This window comes from Solanum tuberosum, unplaced genomic scaffold (genome assembly GCF_000226075.1).
Source record: "Solanum tuberosum cultivar DM 1-3 516 R44 unplaced genomic scaffold, SolTub_3.0 scf00384, whole genome shotgun sequence".
NCBI lineage: Eukaryota > Viridiplantae > Streptophyta > Magnoliopsida > Solanales > Solanaceae > Solanum > Solanum tuberosum.
The window spans coordinates 387,790-402,071 of NW_006239308.1; the positions used below are offsets into that span (position 1 = coordinate 387,790).

General features: G+C 33.1%; 4 protein-coding genes across 4 annotated transcripts in view; all 4 read left to right on the forward strand.

The window, feature by feature from the left end:
* The first annotated feature begins 222 nt into the window (after window positions 1-222).
* On the forward strand, window positions 223-2,646 carry LOC102588849 (photosynthetic NDH subunit of subcomplex B 5, chloroplastic). The gene is made up of 5 exons (XM_006362118.2): window positions 223-526; window positions 998-1,061; window positions 1,348-1,410; window positions 1,964-2,022; window positions 2,124-2,646. The coding sequence occupies exons 1-5, from the start codon at window positions 302-304 to the stop codon at window positions 2,352-2,354; spliced, it is 642 nt and encodes a 213-aa protein (XP_006362180.1). The 5' UTR covers window positions 223-301; the 3' UTR covers window positions 2,355-2,646.
* Window positions 2,647-6,226: 3,580 nt separating this feature from the next.
* Window positions 6,227-8,626, forward strand: LOC102589174 (lysM domain receptor-like kinase 4). Its single transcript, XM_006362119.2, has 2 exons — window positions 6,227-7,437; window positions 7,610-8,626. The coding sequence occupies exons 1-2, from the start codon at window positions 6,295-6,297 to the stop codon at window positions 8,342-8,344; spliced, it is 1,878 nt and encodes a 625-aa protein (XP_006362181.1). The 5' UTR covers window positions 6,227-6,294; the 3' UTR covers window positions 8,345-8,626.
* A 134-nt stretch (window positions 8,627-8,760) lies between these two features.
* Window positions 8,761-11,477, forward strand: LOC102589502 (lysM domain receptor-like kinase 4). Its single transcript, XM_006362120.2, has 2 exons — window positions 8,761-10,288; window positions 10,461-11,477. The coding sequence occupies exons 1-2, from the start codon at window positions 9,143-9,145 to the stop codon at window positions 11,193-11,195; spliced, it is 1,881 nt and encodes a 626-aa protein (XP_006362182.1). The 5' UTR covers window positions 8,761-9,142; the 3' UTR covers window positions 11,196-11,477.
* Window positions 11,478-11,625: 148 nt separating this feature from the next.
* The window catches only part of LOC102589838 (lysM domain receptor-like kinase 4), a 5,304-nt gene continuing 2,647 nt past the window's right edge, over window positions 11,626-14,282 (forward strand). Inside the window, exon 1 of the mRNA XM_006362121.2 lies at window positions 11,626-13,139. Coding sequence (XP_006362183.1) covers window positions 11,994-13,139 — 1,146 coding nt within the window. The 5' untranslated portion in view covers window positions 11,626-11,993. The remainder of the gene's footprint in view (window positions 13,140-14,282) is intronic.

The following is a 14,282-nucleotide window of genomic DNA, read 5'->3' on the forward strand; positions in this document are numbered from 1 at the left end:
ATAGCGTCCTATGTGCATTATGTCACGTAGTATGTCTGTATCTGTTTATTCAATTTTATACAAGTTAAAGTATCTACTTGTCTACATTCAAAGTTGAAAGACATAGATGTCAGATGAAACCAAGTTAAAGGGGTCGGTAATTGTGGTAACACAATAAGAGCCTAAAAAGATACTAAAAAAATATAAAACCATAATATATAGCCTTATCCACGTATAGCCTTAACCATTCAAAATATATGGATAATAAAGTTAGAAAACAGAGAGTAAACAAGCAAGAACAGAGCAACACAACTCAACAACAATGGAGAATTCTTTAACACTTTCACTACTCTCCACAATTCCAGTTCCTAATCCAGTACTCTCAACAAAATGTAGTGTTCATTTTCGAGGTTCGATTTCCTCGAAAATTGGTACAAAATGTGGTGAATTTAGATCATCAACAAGATTGTATGCAGGGCTAACAGAGATAGAACCAGATATTAACGAAGATCCTGTTGATCGATGGAGAACTAATGGCATCGACATTGTAATGTTTCTTTTCTTCGTTGTTTTTAAATAATTGTGGTGTTCGAGTCAGTTTTCTACCTTCTATCAACATAGATATCGAATAATTTTGATATAATACATAATGTCCTTTTAACTTGGATTTAGCTGACATTTATGTCCTCCAATTTTGGGTGAACACAAGTAGACACGCCCTATGTATGTCACGTAGGACACAAAATTGTCATGTAGGACGTCACGTAAGACAAATGTATATATTTATTCAATTCTATATAAGTGTATAAGTGTCTACCTGTGCTATTGTGCACACTCAAAGTAAGATGGCATGGATGTTAGTTGAAACCAAGTTGAAGGATATATTTATGTATTATGTCAATAATTTTTTCCACTAAAATTTTGACAGATGAGAAGAAATCATCTACTAATATTATCGACCACTAGTTTAAGACATAGGCATGTTAACTAATTTTTATTTTATTTTTATTTGTTGCAGGAAGATTATGTTTTTGGAAAATACGATGATCATCATACGTACTTTGAGAGTGAAGATAAAAAAGGTACATAACAATGTATGTGTTTTTTTTTTCTCTTTTTAATTTGTAATTTTGATTTGGAAAAATGTCTAAATTTGTCCAATGTATTATTTGAATTCGATCAAATTAGTCTTTGTTCGACTTTTCGTTTGGTAAATTGTTTCATATTTGTCCAACGTGAAATTGGTGAACTCCACGTGTTCAAATTCTTCAAAAAAACACAATATTTGAGTAGCTATTTTTACAAATAAATAGGTAAATGGATTTATACTTAAAATTGTCCTTAATTATATTTTACTTGCCTTTTCAGTATCATTTTGGGGATCCATAGCAGAAGATTATGCTGCTATTGCACCCCCAACAGGATTTCAAGGTATGTAACAAATTACCATAATCACATGATCATTAACATGATCTGTTTATTTAGTTATTTACTTTTCGCACTTCGCCTAATTCCACGAGATATCTTCCATCAACAAGTATCATCTAATTCTATCCATCCACCAATGGGTTGTGGTGCACTGATGAGAGTGTTTCACCCTTAACTAGAGGTTTTGGGTTCGAGCCCTGAATATGAAGAAAATCATGTTGGGAGCGCCACCCCCGAATATACCCTGCAGTGTGCGATCCGAATTTAATCGAGGCTCCAGACACCTTGTGAGAAACCAAAAAAAAAACTATAGCCATCCACAAAGGATAGGACAGATGGAAATAATCACCTGGTGTTTTTTTTTTCTCCGCTGAGAATAGAACATGAGACCTCATGACTCTTAACCAATTCATTGGCCACTAGGTCACTCTCTCCGTTGAGAATAGAATCTGAGACCTCATGACTCTTAACCACTTCATTCGCCACTAGGTCACACCCTTGAGTGCTTATTTAGTTATTTACTTACGATAACTTATTTTCTGGTGTTCGACAATAGGTATTATTTCATGGCTGTTTCCTCCAGCAATTGTTGCAGGAATGTACTTCAATGTTCCTGTAAGTTCATGATAAAAAAATCTCCATTCATTTTTTCGAGTCTCGAAAATGCCCTTTTCCAGAAAACTGAAGTCTTGTATTTTCACTTCTTGACAATGCAGGGGGAGTATTTGTACATTGGAGCAGCTGTTTTTACAATTGTGTTCTGCATTATTGAGATGGACAAACCAAGTGAAGCACACAATTTCGAGCCTCAAATATACAACATGGAGAGAGGCGCGCGAGATAAGTTAATATCGGATTACAACACAATGGACATTTGGGAATTCAACAAGAAATATGGCGATTTATGGGATTTTACTGTTAAGAAAGACGATATCATGAAACGATAGAAATAAAAATGAAACAAATTCATATATACGTAAGGTATATATTTGAATCGCGTAATGATCATTGGTTTTCATCGATTACTCGAGGATGCATATGTTCTGGTGTTGATCCATGGCTGTAGTATTTGTTTCTTAACTACATAGAGATGAAAAAAACTCTAATGAACTCCTTGCGGAAGAATTACACTGTATATATATAAGGTCAAGGTTATATTATTTCTTATTTGTATATGTCGAATCCCTTTATCAGTTCTTTATATTTTGAATTTCTTTAATGAAAATCTTGATTCCGCTACTGCTATGAGAGTTCTATAAATCAAGAAGTGCATAGGATGTTTGATTGCATGATAAGTGATAATAACTAACATGATTTGGTTACTTAGTTTTTTGTTTTCTATTTTTTTTTTTATGAATGTTCTGATATTGCTTGTTTTAAGTAGCTGCATTAGCTCTATGTGCTACTCTCCCCGTTTTATTTTATATGAGTTTGACTTGACATAAAAAAAAATTAATTTTTTTTTTGAAACTTATGGTAAAATGGATATTTTAAAATTAAGTTGTTACTTAATATAAAATTAGTCGTTCTTTTCGGACTGACTAAAAAAAAAAGTGAGTCATATATAAACTAGGACAGGAGAGTAATAGTTAATCATTTCTCAAAAGATGTAAGTACTATTTATATTAAATTTTAACACATGGTCACTAAAGAGCAGTGGATGTTGCATTACTTCGCACTTAGAAATTCTAAATTCGCCTTTGTTAAGGATACTTAAAGAGAGAGAGTATATACAGGACGCTTGAATAACCGCTATCAATGACATAGTAAAAAAATAATATCTTAAAATTTACAAGATTGAAATTTCAAACTTCAAACATACGAGTTTGAAGTTAAGTTGGACTTACAAAGGATTTGATATGAGAAAAATTACAATTACTAATAAAATTGGGACTTGGCAAAAGAGGTGAAAACAGATAGTTTGGTGAGGGTGCAATAGAAATGATTACATTTTTCATGACTTATGAAGTTATCAATCATAGTAATTAAATGTGACAAATGCACAAATTGGAGCAAAAATTAATACTTTGAGGTTCAACTAACCTCAAAATTTAATTAGTGCTTCTCATTTTTATAACTCTTGACTAAGACAAGATAAGGTATGACTAGTTCAAATGGACTTAGTCAAAGATCACTTTCACAAAGACAGCAGTGAATAACATAGGTGTATGCAAAATTATTTTGCAAGAATTGTCAACTTTTTGTCATCACAATTTAGTTTATAAGTGGATTTTTCATGCGTGGAGTCGATACAGATTCAATAAAATTCAATAATTTTAACTCAAAACATGTATATTGTTGAGAAATTCAATAAATATGTACATAGAATAAATTTTATAATGTTGGATCAACCTTTAAGATTTAGGTATAAGACGGGTGATTTCAAGGCTTTATTTTTTATCTAATACTAGCTTGTTTAGCCAAACTTTTGAAAAGATTGAAATTTCAGATATTATGAAAATATATAAGAAATAAAAAAAAATACGAAGTGGTGTCAAATAATACCAAGCATTTATGTGTCACTATTTGATGGCAAAAGTCCTTTTAATGACCCCTCCAATACTCTCCAAAGGACCCCATTGGCTTCCATAGTCAAGTTTAAAAGTCTTGGTCTTCATCATTTATGGGCCAATTTGAAGATTAATTGTATGTCACCTAATCGTGTCATCGAATCATTAGCTTTAATACGAGTTGTTGGATCAATACTTTTACATGGTATGATATTATCCGTTTTGAATCAAGTCTGCAGGTTTTTCTAAAAAGTCTCACATCATTAAGAGAATCCTACATCTTATATGTGTGTATTTTTTTCTTTTCAACTTCATATGTAGAAATTAGTTTGCATGCTCAACAATAACAACATATATTTTAATGTCCAATTGTGTTAATTTCATCACTAAAGACAGAGGTGGATTCGATATGGGAAAAAGGTGCAATAGAAATGTACTTATGATGTTACCAATCATAGTAAAAGGTGAAGCTTTGCTTGGACCAAAATTTTTATGAGGTTCAACAAACCTATGTGCATTAGTACTTTCCTATCTTTTAACTCTTGAACTCTTCGCATGTGAGCTTGCTTAGATTGTTGGTGTCAAGTCTGAATAAAAGAGAAAAATTGTCAAAAATCAATTGAAAATAACTTTTCTATCTCATAAAATTAAGATAGGACTACACACATTTTATCCTTCGTGTAAATTGTATTTGTAAAATTAAACTGAAATAGTTGTCATTGTTATTGATTTTTAACTCTTGAATAGTTTATGACTTGTTCAAATGGACTTGGTCAAAGATCACTTTCACAAAGACAGTAGTGATTTACAGACGGACAAGAAGTGTCATCTATTTGTCATCACAATTTATCTTGAAAGTAGAAGTAGATTTATCATGTGTGAGTTTGAATTCAATAACTTTTACTTAAAATTTTATATATTTAGAACTCTCAGATCCTAAATTCCTCTTTAAAATTTAAAACTAAGAGTTTCATAATATTGAGGCTTTATATTTGAATTTATCTCTTATTTTGTCAAGTTTATTGTACGCATGAAATTTTAAAATATTATGTGCATACATAAAAATAAAAATACGAAGCAGTATCAGATAATACCGAATTTTTATGTGTCACTATTCGATGGCAAAAAGTCCTTATAAATGACCTCTCCAATACTCCTCAAAGGCCCCATTGGCATCCATAAGTCAAGTTTATAAGTCTTGGTCTTCCTAAATAAATCCAAAGTGGAATTTGGCTATTAGGATTCTAGACCAAAGTTGACGTTTGATTTGGAAAATAAAGTTTGGCTTAATATTGGCTATTAATATGCAGAGTTTAGTTATTTATATACTCTATCATGTATAAAATAATACTTAAATTTTCTCATAATTAATATTGTGTATTAGTTATTTCATCTTTTATTTTGCATAAAGTAATATATAGATTTTTTTTCATAACTTATATATGTCTTAGTTATGCGAATTTCTAAATTGCAAATCAATCACATACATAATTTATAAAATAACAAGCCACCAAACATAATATTACTTACGCAAAATTTGATATCTACATAACTTAACTCCAAACAAACTACCAAACCACTCTGAATGAACAAGGTTTTCCCTAATTATTGCAATAGTTTTATATACCTTGGAAAAAGATGTATCTCAGAAATAGCTATAGCTAGTAGTCCAAACATGTGAAAACCTCTTGCAGAAAAAACAACAAATATAAACATGAGTATTTTCTACAATATGGTTGACAAAAGACTCTTCTAGGTGGGACCATCAAATTGGAAAACCTCCATCTTCGTTTGATAGAGTGTATTAGTTATGCTTAAATTAATAATACTTGAATTAATTATACATAAATTATTTGTTATGCATTGTTTGGTTTGGTGTATTAAAACTAGCATGGTATACAAATATTTATTTACAAAGATATCATTTACAATTTATGGTGGAAAAGATGTAAAAAAACATATTTGAGGGGAAATGAAGCTTTTAACCATGCTAATGCATGCATTATAAAACCTCATGCATTACTGATACCTAGAAATTCATGGTATTAGTAATACATACCTTAATACACAATACAGTGTATACATATCATGAAAAAGTGTATCAAATAAAATATTACTAATACACAGAGCTAATGCATGCATTATTTTTGCTAATACACTTTACCAAACGACCCGTAATGTTCAACACAACATCATATGAGAAATTAAACAACAACCAATCAAATGAAAAAAAAATCCCCATTACTCATTAAATGGTCAAAACCAAGACTAAATATGAGAAAAAACAAGAAGAAGTTTGGTATATAAACGTATATAACTCCATCATATTTTATACAAACACACATCTCTCCTCCAACAAAAAAACAAAGCAAAAAAAATGATAACAAAAACAATATTTGGTTTTTCACTTCTTCTCTTCTTATCATTCATATTCAACCAAAACATATGTTATGCACAAGATCCACCAAGCATAACAGGATATACTTGTAATCCCAACCAATTCAATCCATGTCAAACTTATGTGTTATACAGAGCTAGAGGACCAGAGTTTCTTGATTTAGCCACAATAGGTGATCTTTTTTCAGTAAGTAGGGTAATGATTGCAAACCCAAGTAATATTTCCAACCCAAACACAACTCTTGTTAATGATCAATCCCTTTTTATCCCCATCACATGTTCTTGCAATAACATCAACACAACTTTTGGTAGCATATCTTATGCTGGCTTAAACTACAATTTCAAAGAAGGTGACACTATGTATGAAATGTCAATATCCAAATACCAAAATCTTACTACTTATCAATCTGTTGAGGCTGTTAATCCCACAGTTGTAGCAACCAACATTGATGTAGGCCAGACCATAAAATTCCCAATTTTTTGCAAGTGTCCAAACACGACACAAAATCAACCAAGACTACTCATAAGTTATGTTTTTCAACCTAATGATAACATTTCTTCTATCGCATCAAGATTCGGGATAACCCCACAATCCATAACACAAATTAATGGAAATAATACCAAGATTCTTGATACCCTTTTCATCCCTCTTTCTAATCTACCTAATCTTACACAGCCAGCATCTTCAAACACCCCACCCCCACCCCCAGCACCAGCACCAGTAATTCAAGAAAATGACAGAAAAGAGACTGTCATAGGGTTAGCAATTGGTTTAGGGGTTTGTGGGTTGCTGTTGATTTTGATTCTTGGTTTGTTTTACAAGGAGAAAACAGTAAAGAAAGAAAAGTATGGTGATGTAGAAAGGCAAAAAAGTTTGTATCTTGGATCAAAAAAGAAGTCTTTTGTTGATAAAGATGTTGAAGTGAATTTGTTGGCTGATTTATCAGAGTGTTTGGATAAGTATAAAATGTATAAAATGGTACAACTTTGGGAAGCAACAAATGGATTTGATGAAGGGTGTTTGATTCAAGGGTCTGTGTTTAAAGGAACAATTGATGAAGAAGTGTTTGCAATCAAAAAAATGAAATGGAATGCCCGCGAAGAACTCAAAATCCTGCAAAAGGTAAAAAAAAAAACGTTACGTAAAATTCTGCATATATACGTATCCACTGCAGAATTGCTTTTGTGTACTACTAGTAAAAATCATTTTATTAAGGATAACATGAACACTTTAAAGTTAAATTGTTACTGGATAGAATATATGTCATTCTTTTCACCTTTTTTTGTTTGTGTAGGTGAACCATGGGAATTTGGTGAAGCTAGAGGGTTTTTGCATAGACCCTAAAGAAGCAAATTGCTACTTAGTCTATGAGTATGTTGAAAATGGTTCACTACATTCTTGGCTTCACGGTGAAAAACCTGAAAAATTGAGCTGGAAAACAAGACTAAGGATTGCCACTGATGTTGCAAATGGTCTCTTATACATTCATGAACATACAAGGCCAAGAGTTGTCCACAAAGACATCAAGAGTAGCAACATTCTCCTAGACTCCAACATGAGAGCCAAAGTTGCCAATTTTGGTCTAGCTAAATCAGGGTGCAATGCTATAACAATGCACATTGTAGGTACTCAGGGGTACATCTCCCCTGAGTACCTCACTGATGGGGTTGTATCCACTAAAATGGATGTTTTCTCATTCGGGGTTGTGTTGCTCGAGCTTGTGTCAGGGAAGGAGGCTATCGATGATGAAGGGAAAGTCTTGTGGGCAAAAATTAGCGATTTTTCTGAAGGGAGTGAAGAGAGGAAGGTGAGGAAATTGCAAGAATGGATGGATGAAAGTCTATTGAGGGAAGAATTAACAATGGAAAGTGTTGTGAATGTGATGACTGTGGCTATTTCATGTTTGAATAAAGATCCTTCAAGAAGGCCAGGGATGATTGAAATTGTGTATGCCTTATCTAAAAGTATTGATCTATTTTCTGATGTTTCAGAGGAAGGACCATCTCCAAGGCAAGTCACAGCAAGATAGACTACATAATAGTACTTGCATATTATGTAAAGTTGTTTTGAAGTGGAGTAGCATTTTGTGTTTTGAGGTTTGTACTTTACTTTAAAGTTTGCTTCTATATAAGTGTAATATTACTCCTATATTATCTTTTCTAGTAGTAGTGGTAAATCCAATTTCGAATAAGAGCATGTTTAAGGTTGTTCTAGTGGAATATATATTAGTACCACATAAGACACTTGTAATGAATTTATCTTTATGTTATGTTGCTTGGATTCTTCAAAAATGATCTTGCACTTGTGTCAATTCTTTAAAATTGCATGTATTAGTTATGCGGTTTTCTAAATTACCTCCTAAATCAGCTATCAAACATGGTATTACGTAACTTAACCTGCATAACTCAACTCCAAACCAACTACCAAACGACCCTGAATGAAAAGTATTTCCCCTAACTCTTGCAATAGTTTAATATACCTTGGAAAAAGACGTATCTCAGAAATAGCTAGTCCAAACATGTGAAAACATTCTGGAGAAAAACAACAAATATAAACACGAGTATTTTCTACAATATGGTTGACCAAAAACTCTTCTAGGTGGGACCATCAAATTGAAAAAAAACCCATCTTCCTTTAATGTTAAAGACAATACCATATGAGAAATTAAACAACAACAACCAATCAAATAATGCAAAAAATCCCCATCACTCATTAAATGGTCAAAAACCAAGACTATGACAAAAAACAAGAACTTTGGTATATAAACCTCTTATAACTCCATCATATTATATACACACACATCTCTCCTTCAACCAAAACCAAGAAAATGATAACAAGACCAATATTTGTTTTTTCACTTCTCTTATTCTTATCATTCATATTCAACCAAAACATAATATGTTATGCACAAGAGCCACCAAGCATCACAGGATATACTTGTAATCCTAACCAATTCAATCCATGTCAAACTTATGTGTTATACAGAGCTAGAGGACCAGACTTTCTTGATTTAGCCTCAATTGGTGATCTTTTTTCAGTAAGTAGACTAATGATAGCAAACCCTAGTAATATTTCCAACCCAAACACAACTCTTGTTAATGATCAACCCCTTTTTATCCCCATCACATGTTCTTGTAACAACATCAACACAACATATGGTAGCATATCTTATGCTGGCTTTAACTACACTTTCAAATCAGGTGACACTATGTATGGTATATCAACATCTAAATACCAAAATCTTACTACTTATCAATCTGTTGAGGCTGTTAATCCCACAGTTGTAGCAACCAACATTGATGTAGGCCAGACCATAAAATTCCCAATTTTTTGCAAGTGTCCAAACACGACACAAAATCAACCAAGACTACTCATAAGTTATGTTTTTCAACCTAATGATAACATTTCTTCTGTCGCCTCAAGATTCAGGGTAACCCCACAATCTATAACACAAATTAATGGAAATAACACCAAGATTCTTGATACCCTTTTCATCCCTCTTTCTAATCTACCTAATCTTACACAGCCAGCATCTTCAAACACCCCACCCCCACCCCCAGCACCAGCACCAGTAATTCAAGAAAATGACAGAAAAGAGACTGTCATAGGGTTAGCAATTGGTTTAGGGGTTTGTGGGTTGCTGTTGATTTTGATTCTTGGTTTGTTTTACAAGGAGAAAACAGTAAAGAAAGAAAAGTATGGTGATGTAGAAAGGCAAAAAAGTTTGTATCTTGGATCAAAAAAGAAGTCTTTTGTTGATAAAGATGTTGAAGTGAATTTGTTGGCTGATTTATCAGAGTGTTTGGATAAGTATAAAATGTATAAAATGGTACAACTTTGGGAAGCAACAAATGGATTTGATGAAGGGTGTTTGATTCAAGGGTCTGTGTTTAAAGGAACAATTGATGAAGAAGTGTTTGCAATCAAAAAAATGAAATGGAATGCCCGCGAAGAACTCAAAATCCTGCAAAAGGTAAAAAAAAAAACGTTACGTAAAATTCTGCATATATACGTATCCACTGCAGAATTGCTTTTGTGTACTACTAGTAAAAATCATTTTATTAAGGATAACATGAACACTTTAAAGTTAAATTGTTACTGGATAGAATATATGTCATTCTTTTCACCTTTTTTTGTTTGTGTAGGTGAACCATGGGAATTTGGTGAAGCTAGAGGGTTTTTGCATAGACCCTAAAGAAGCAAATTGCTACTTAGTCTATGAGTATGTTGAAAATGGTTCACTACATTCTTGGCTTCACGGTGAAAAACCTGAAAAATTGAGCTGGAAAACAAGACTAAGGATTGCCACTGATGTTGCAAATGGTCTCTTATACATTCATGAACATACAAGGCCAAGAGTTGTCCACAAAGACATCAAGAGTAGCAACATTCTCCTAGACTCCAACATGAGAGCCAAAGTTGCCAATTTTGGTCTAGCTAAATCAGGGTGCAATGCTATAACAATGCACATTGTAGGTACTCAGGGGTACATCTCCCCTGAGTACCTCACTGATGGGGTTGTATCCACTAAAATGGATGTTTTCTCATTCGGGGTTGTGTTGCTCGAGCTTGTGTCAGGGAAGGAGGCTATCGATGATGAAGGGAAAGTCTTGTGGGCAAAAATTAGCGATTTTTCTGAAGGGAGTGAAGAGAGGAAGGTGAGGAAATTGCAAGAATGGATGGATGAAAGTCTATTGAGGGAAGAATTAACAATGGAAAGTGTTGTGAATGTGATGACTGTGGCTATTTCATGTTTGAATAAAGATCCTTCAAGAAGGCCAGGGATGATTGAAATTGTGTATGCCTTATCTAAAAGTATTGATCTATTTTCTGATGTTTCAGAGGAAGGACCATCTCCAAGGCAAGTCACAGCAAGATAGACTACATAATAGTACTTGCATATTATGTAAAGTTGTTTTGAAGTGGAGTAGCATTTTGTGTTTTGAGGTTTGTACTTTACTTTAAAGTTTGCTTCTATATAAGTGTAATATTACTCCTATATTATCTTTTCTAGTAGTAGTGGTAAATCCAATTTCGAATAAGAGCATGTTTAAGGTTGTTCTAGTGGAATATATATTAGTACCACATAAGACACTTGTAATGAATTTATCTTTATGTTATGTTGCTTGGATTCTTCAAAAATGATCTTGCACTTGTGTCAATTCTTTAAAATTGCATGTATTAGTTATGCGGTTTTCTAAATTACCTCCTAAATCAGCTATCAAACATGGTATTACGTAACTTAACCTGCATAACTCAACTCCAAACCAACTACCAAACGACCCTGAATGAAAAGTATTTCCCCTAACTCTTGCAATAGTTTAATATACCTTGGAAAAAGACGTATCTCAGAAATAGCTAGTCCAAACATGTGAAAACATTCTGGAGAAAAACAACAAATATAAACACGAGTATTTTCTACAATATGGTTGACCAAAAACTCTTCTAGGTGGGACCATCAAATTGAAAAAAAACCCATCTTCCTTTAATGTTAAAGACAATACCATATGAGAAATTAAACAACAACAACCAATCAAATAATGCAAAAAATCCCCATCACTCATTAAATGGTCAAAAACCAAGACTATGACAAAAAACAAGAACTTTGGTATATAAACCTCTTATAACTCCATCATATTATATACACACACATCTCTCCTTCAACCAAAACCAAGAAAATGATAACAAGACCAATATTTGTTTTTTCACTTCTCTTATTCTTATCATTCATATTCAACCAAAACATAATATGTTATGCACAAGAGCCACCAAGCATCACAGGATATACTTGTAATCCTAACCAATTCAATCCATGTCAAACTTATGTGTTATACAGAGCTAGAGGACCAGACTTTCTTGATTTAGCCTCAATTGGTGATCTTTTTTCAGTAAGTAGACTAATGATAGCAAACCCTAGTAATATTTCCAACCCAAACACAACTCTTGTTAATGATCAACCCCTTTTTATCCCCATCACATGTTCTTGTAACAACATCAACACAACATATGGTAGCATATCTTATGCTGGCTTTAACTACACTTTCAAATCAGGTGACACTATGTATGGTATATCAACATCTAAATACCAAAATCTTACTACTTATCAATCTGTTGAGGCTGTTAATCCCACAGTTGTAGCAACCAACATTGATGTAGGCCAGACCATAAAATTCCCAATTTTTTGCAAGTGTCCAAACACGACACAAAATCAACCAAGACTACTCATAAGTTATGTTTTTCAACCTAATGATAACATTTCTTCTGTCGCCTCAAGATTCAGGGTAACCCCACAATCTATAACACAAATTAATGGAAATAACACCAAGATTCTTGATACCCTTTTCATCCCTCTTTCTAATCTACCTAATCTTACACAGCCAGCATCTTCAAACACCCCACCCCCACCCCCAGCACCAGCACCAGTAATTCAAGAAAATGACAGAAAAGAGACTGTCATAGGGTTAGCAATTGGTTTAGGGGTTTGTGGGTTGCTGTTGATTTTGATTCTTGGTTTGTTTTACAAGGAGAAAACAGTAAAGAAAGAAAAGTATGGTGATGTAGAAAGGCAAAAAAGTTTGTATCTTGGATCAAAAAAGAAGTCTTTTGTTGATAAAGATGTTGAAGTGAATTTGTTGGCTGATTTATCAGAGTGTTTGGATAAGTATAAAATGTATAAAATGGTACAACTTTGGGAAGCAACAAATGGATTTGATGAAGGGTGTTTGATTCAAGGGTCTGTGTTTAAAGGAACAATTGATGAAGAAGTGTTTGCAATCAAAAAAATGAAATGGAATGCCCGCGAAGAACTCAAAATCCTGCAAAAGGTAAAAAAAAAAACGTTACGTAAAATTCTGCATATATACGTATCCACTGCAGAATTGCTTTTGTGTACTACTAGTAAAAATCATTTTATTCACCCCCTGCAACCCCTGCACCAGTAAATCAAGAAAATGACAGAAAAGGAACTGTTATAGGGTTAGCAATTGGTTTAGGGGTTTGTGGGGTTTTGTTGATTTTGGTTCTTGGTTTGTTTTATAGAGAGAAAACAGTGAAGAAAGAAGGGTATAGTGATGTAGAAAGACAAAAAAGTTTGTATGCTGGATCAAAAAAGGGGTCTTTTGTTGATAAAGATGTTGAAGTGAATTTGTTGGCTGATGTATCTGAGTGTTTGGATAAGTATAAAATGTATAAAATGGAACAAATTTGGGAAGCAACAGATGGATTTGATGAAGGGTGTTTGATACAAGGATCTGTGTATAAAGGAACAATTGATGGTGAAGTGTTTGCAATCAAGAAAATGAAGTGGAATGCTCGTGAAGAACTCAAAATACTGCAAAAGGTAACATTTTTACTCAATTTTCTATACTTTTGGTATCTTTTCAAGAATTACTTTTGTGTATTGATATTGAGAAAATGATAAACATGGACCGACCTGGGTTGAAGTAGAGTAGTAAGTACTTCATTTTTATCAGAGTTTTCGAATTTGAGTCATCGGAATGCGAAATTGTCTTTGTTAAGGAGCAATTTACTCTTCATAGGGAATTTTTCTATATATTTGGTATGTTATCGAGAATTGTTTTTGTGTACTAATTGATGTTTGAGAAAATGATAAAATGGTCTAGTAATTAGAGGTTTTGAATTTGAGTCTTTAAGTATAGAGTTATTTTGGTTAGGAAGCGTAGAGTTATTTTGGTTAGGAAGCGTGTATTCTGACATGAATTCAAATTTTAATCGAACTTTATAATGGATATCGAACGCCGAGTAAAAAGGGGAAAAAAACATGGTCCATATGTGTGGAGGGTTGATTCATAAAGTCTTTAAGTATGTACTATTTGATAGTTTCCATCTTTTAAGTTTGTCAAAAATTAGTATCTTTAATTTTTCATAAAATATTTATTGAATTTATCTGTTAGATTTGATGGGATTATGGGGGGGGGGGGGGGGGGGGGGGGAAGGGGGGGATTTCA

Excerpts from the sequence above, each read along its gene's own strand:
- LOC102588849 (XM_006362118.2), top strand. The coding sequence starts at position 302 with ATGGAGAATTCTTTAACACTTTCACTACTCTCCACAATTCCAGTTCCT. Across the intron at positions 1,062-1,347 it reads TGAGAGTGAAGATAAAAAAG|TATCATTTTGGGGATCCATA; the intron begins GTACATAACAAT and ends TTGCCTTTTCAG. Across the intron at positions 1,411-1,963 it reads ACCCCCAACAGGATTTCAAG|GTATTATTTCATGGCTGTTT; the intron begins GTATGTAACAAA and ends GTTCGACAATAG.
- LOC102589174 (XM_006362119.2), top strand. The coding sequence starts at position 6,295 with ATGATAACAAAAACAATATTTGGTTTTTCACTTCTTCTCTTCTTATCA. Across the intron at positions 7,438-7,609 it reads AACTCAAAATCCTGCAAAAG|GTGAACCATGGGAATTTGGT; the intron begins GTAAAAAAAAAA and ends TTGTTTGTGTAG.
- LOC102589502 (XM_006362120.2), top strand. The coding sequence starts at position 9,143 with ATGATAACAAGACCAATATTTGTTTTTTCACTTCTCTTATTCTTATCA. Across the intron at positions 10,289-10,460 it reads AACTCAAAATCCTGCAAAAG|GTGAACCATGGGAATTTGGT; the intron begins GTAAAAAAAAAA and ends TTGTTTGTGTAG.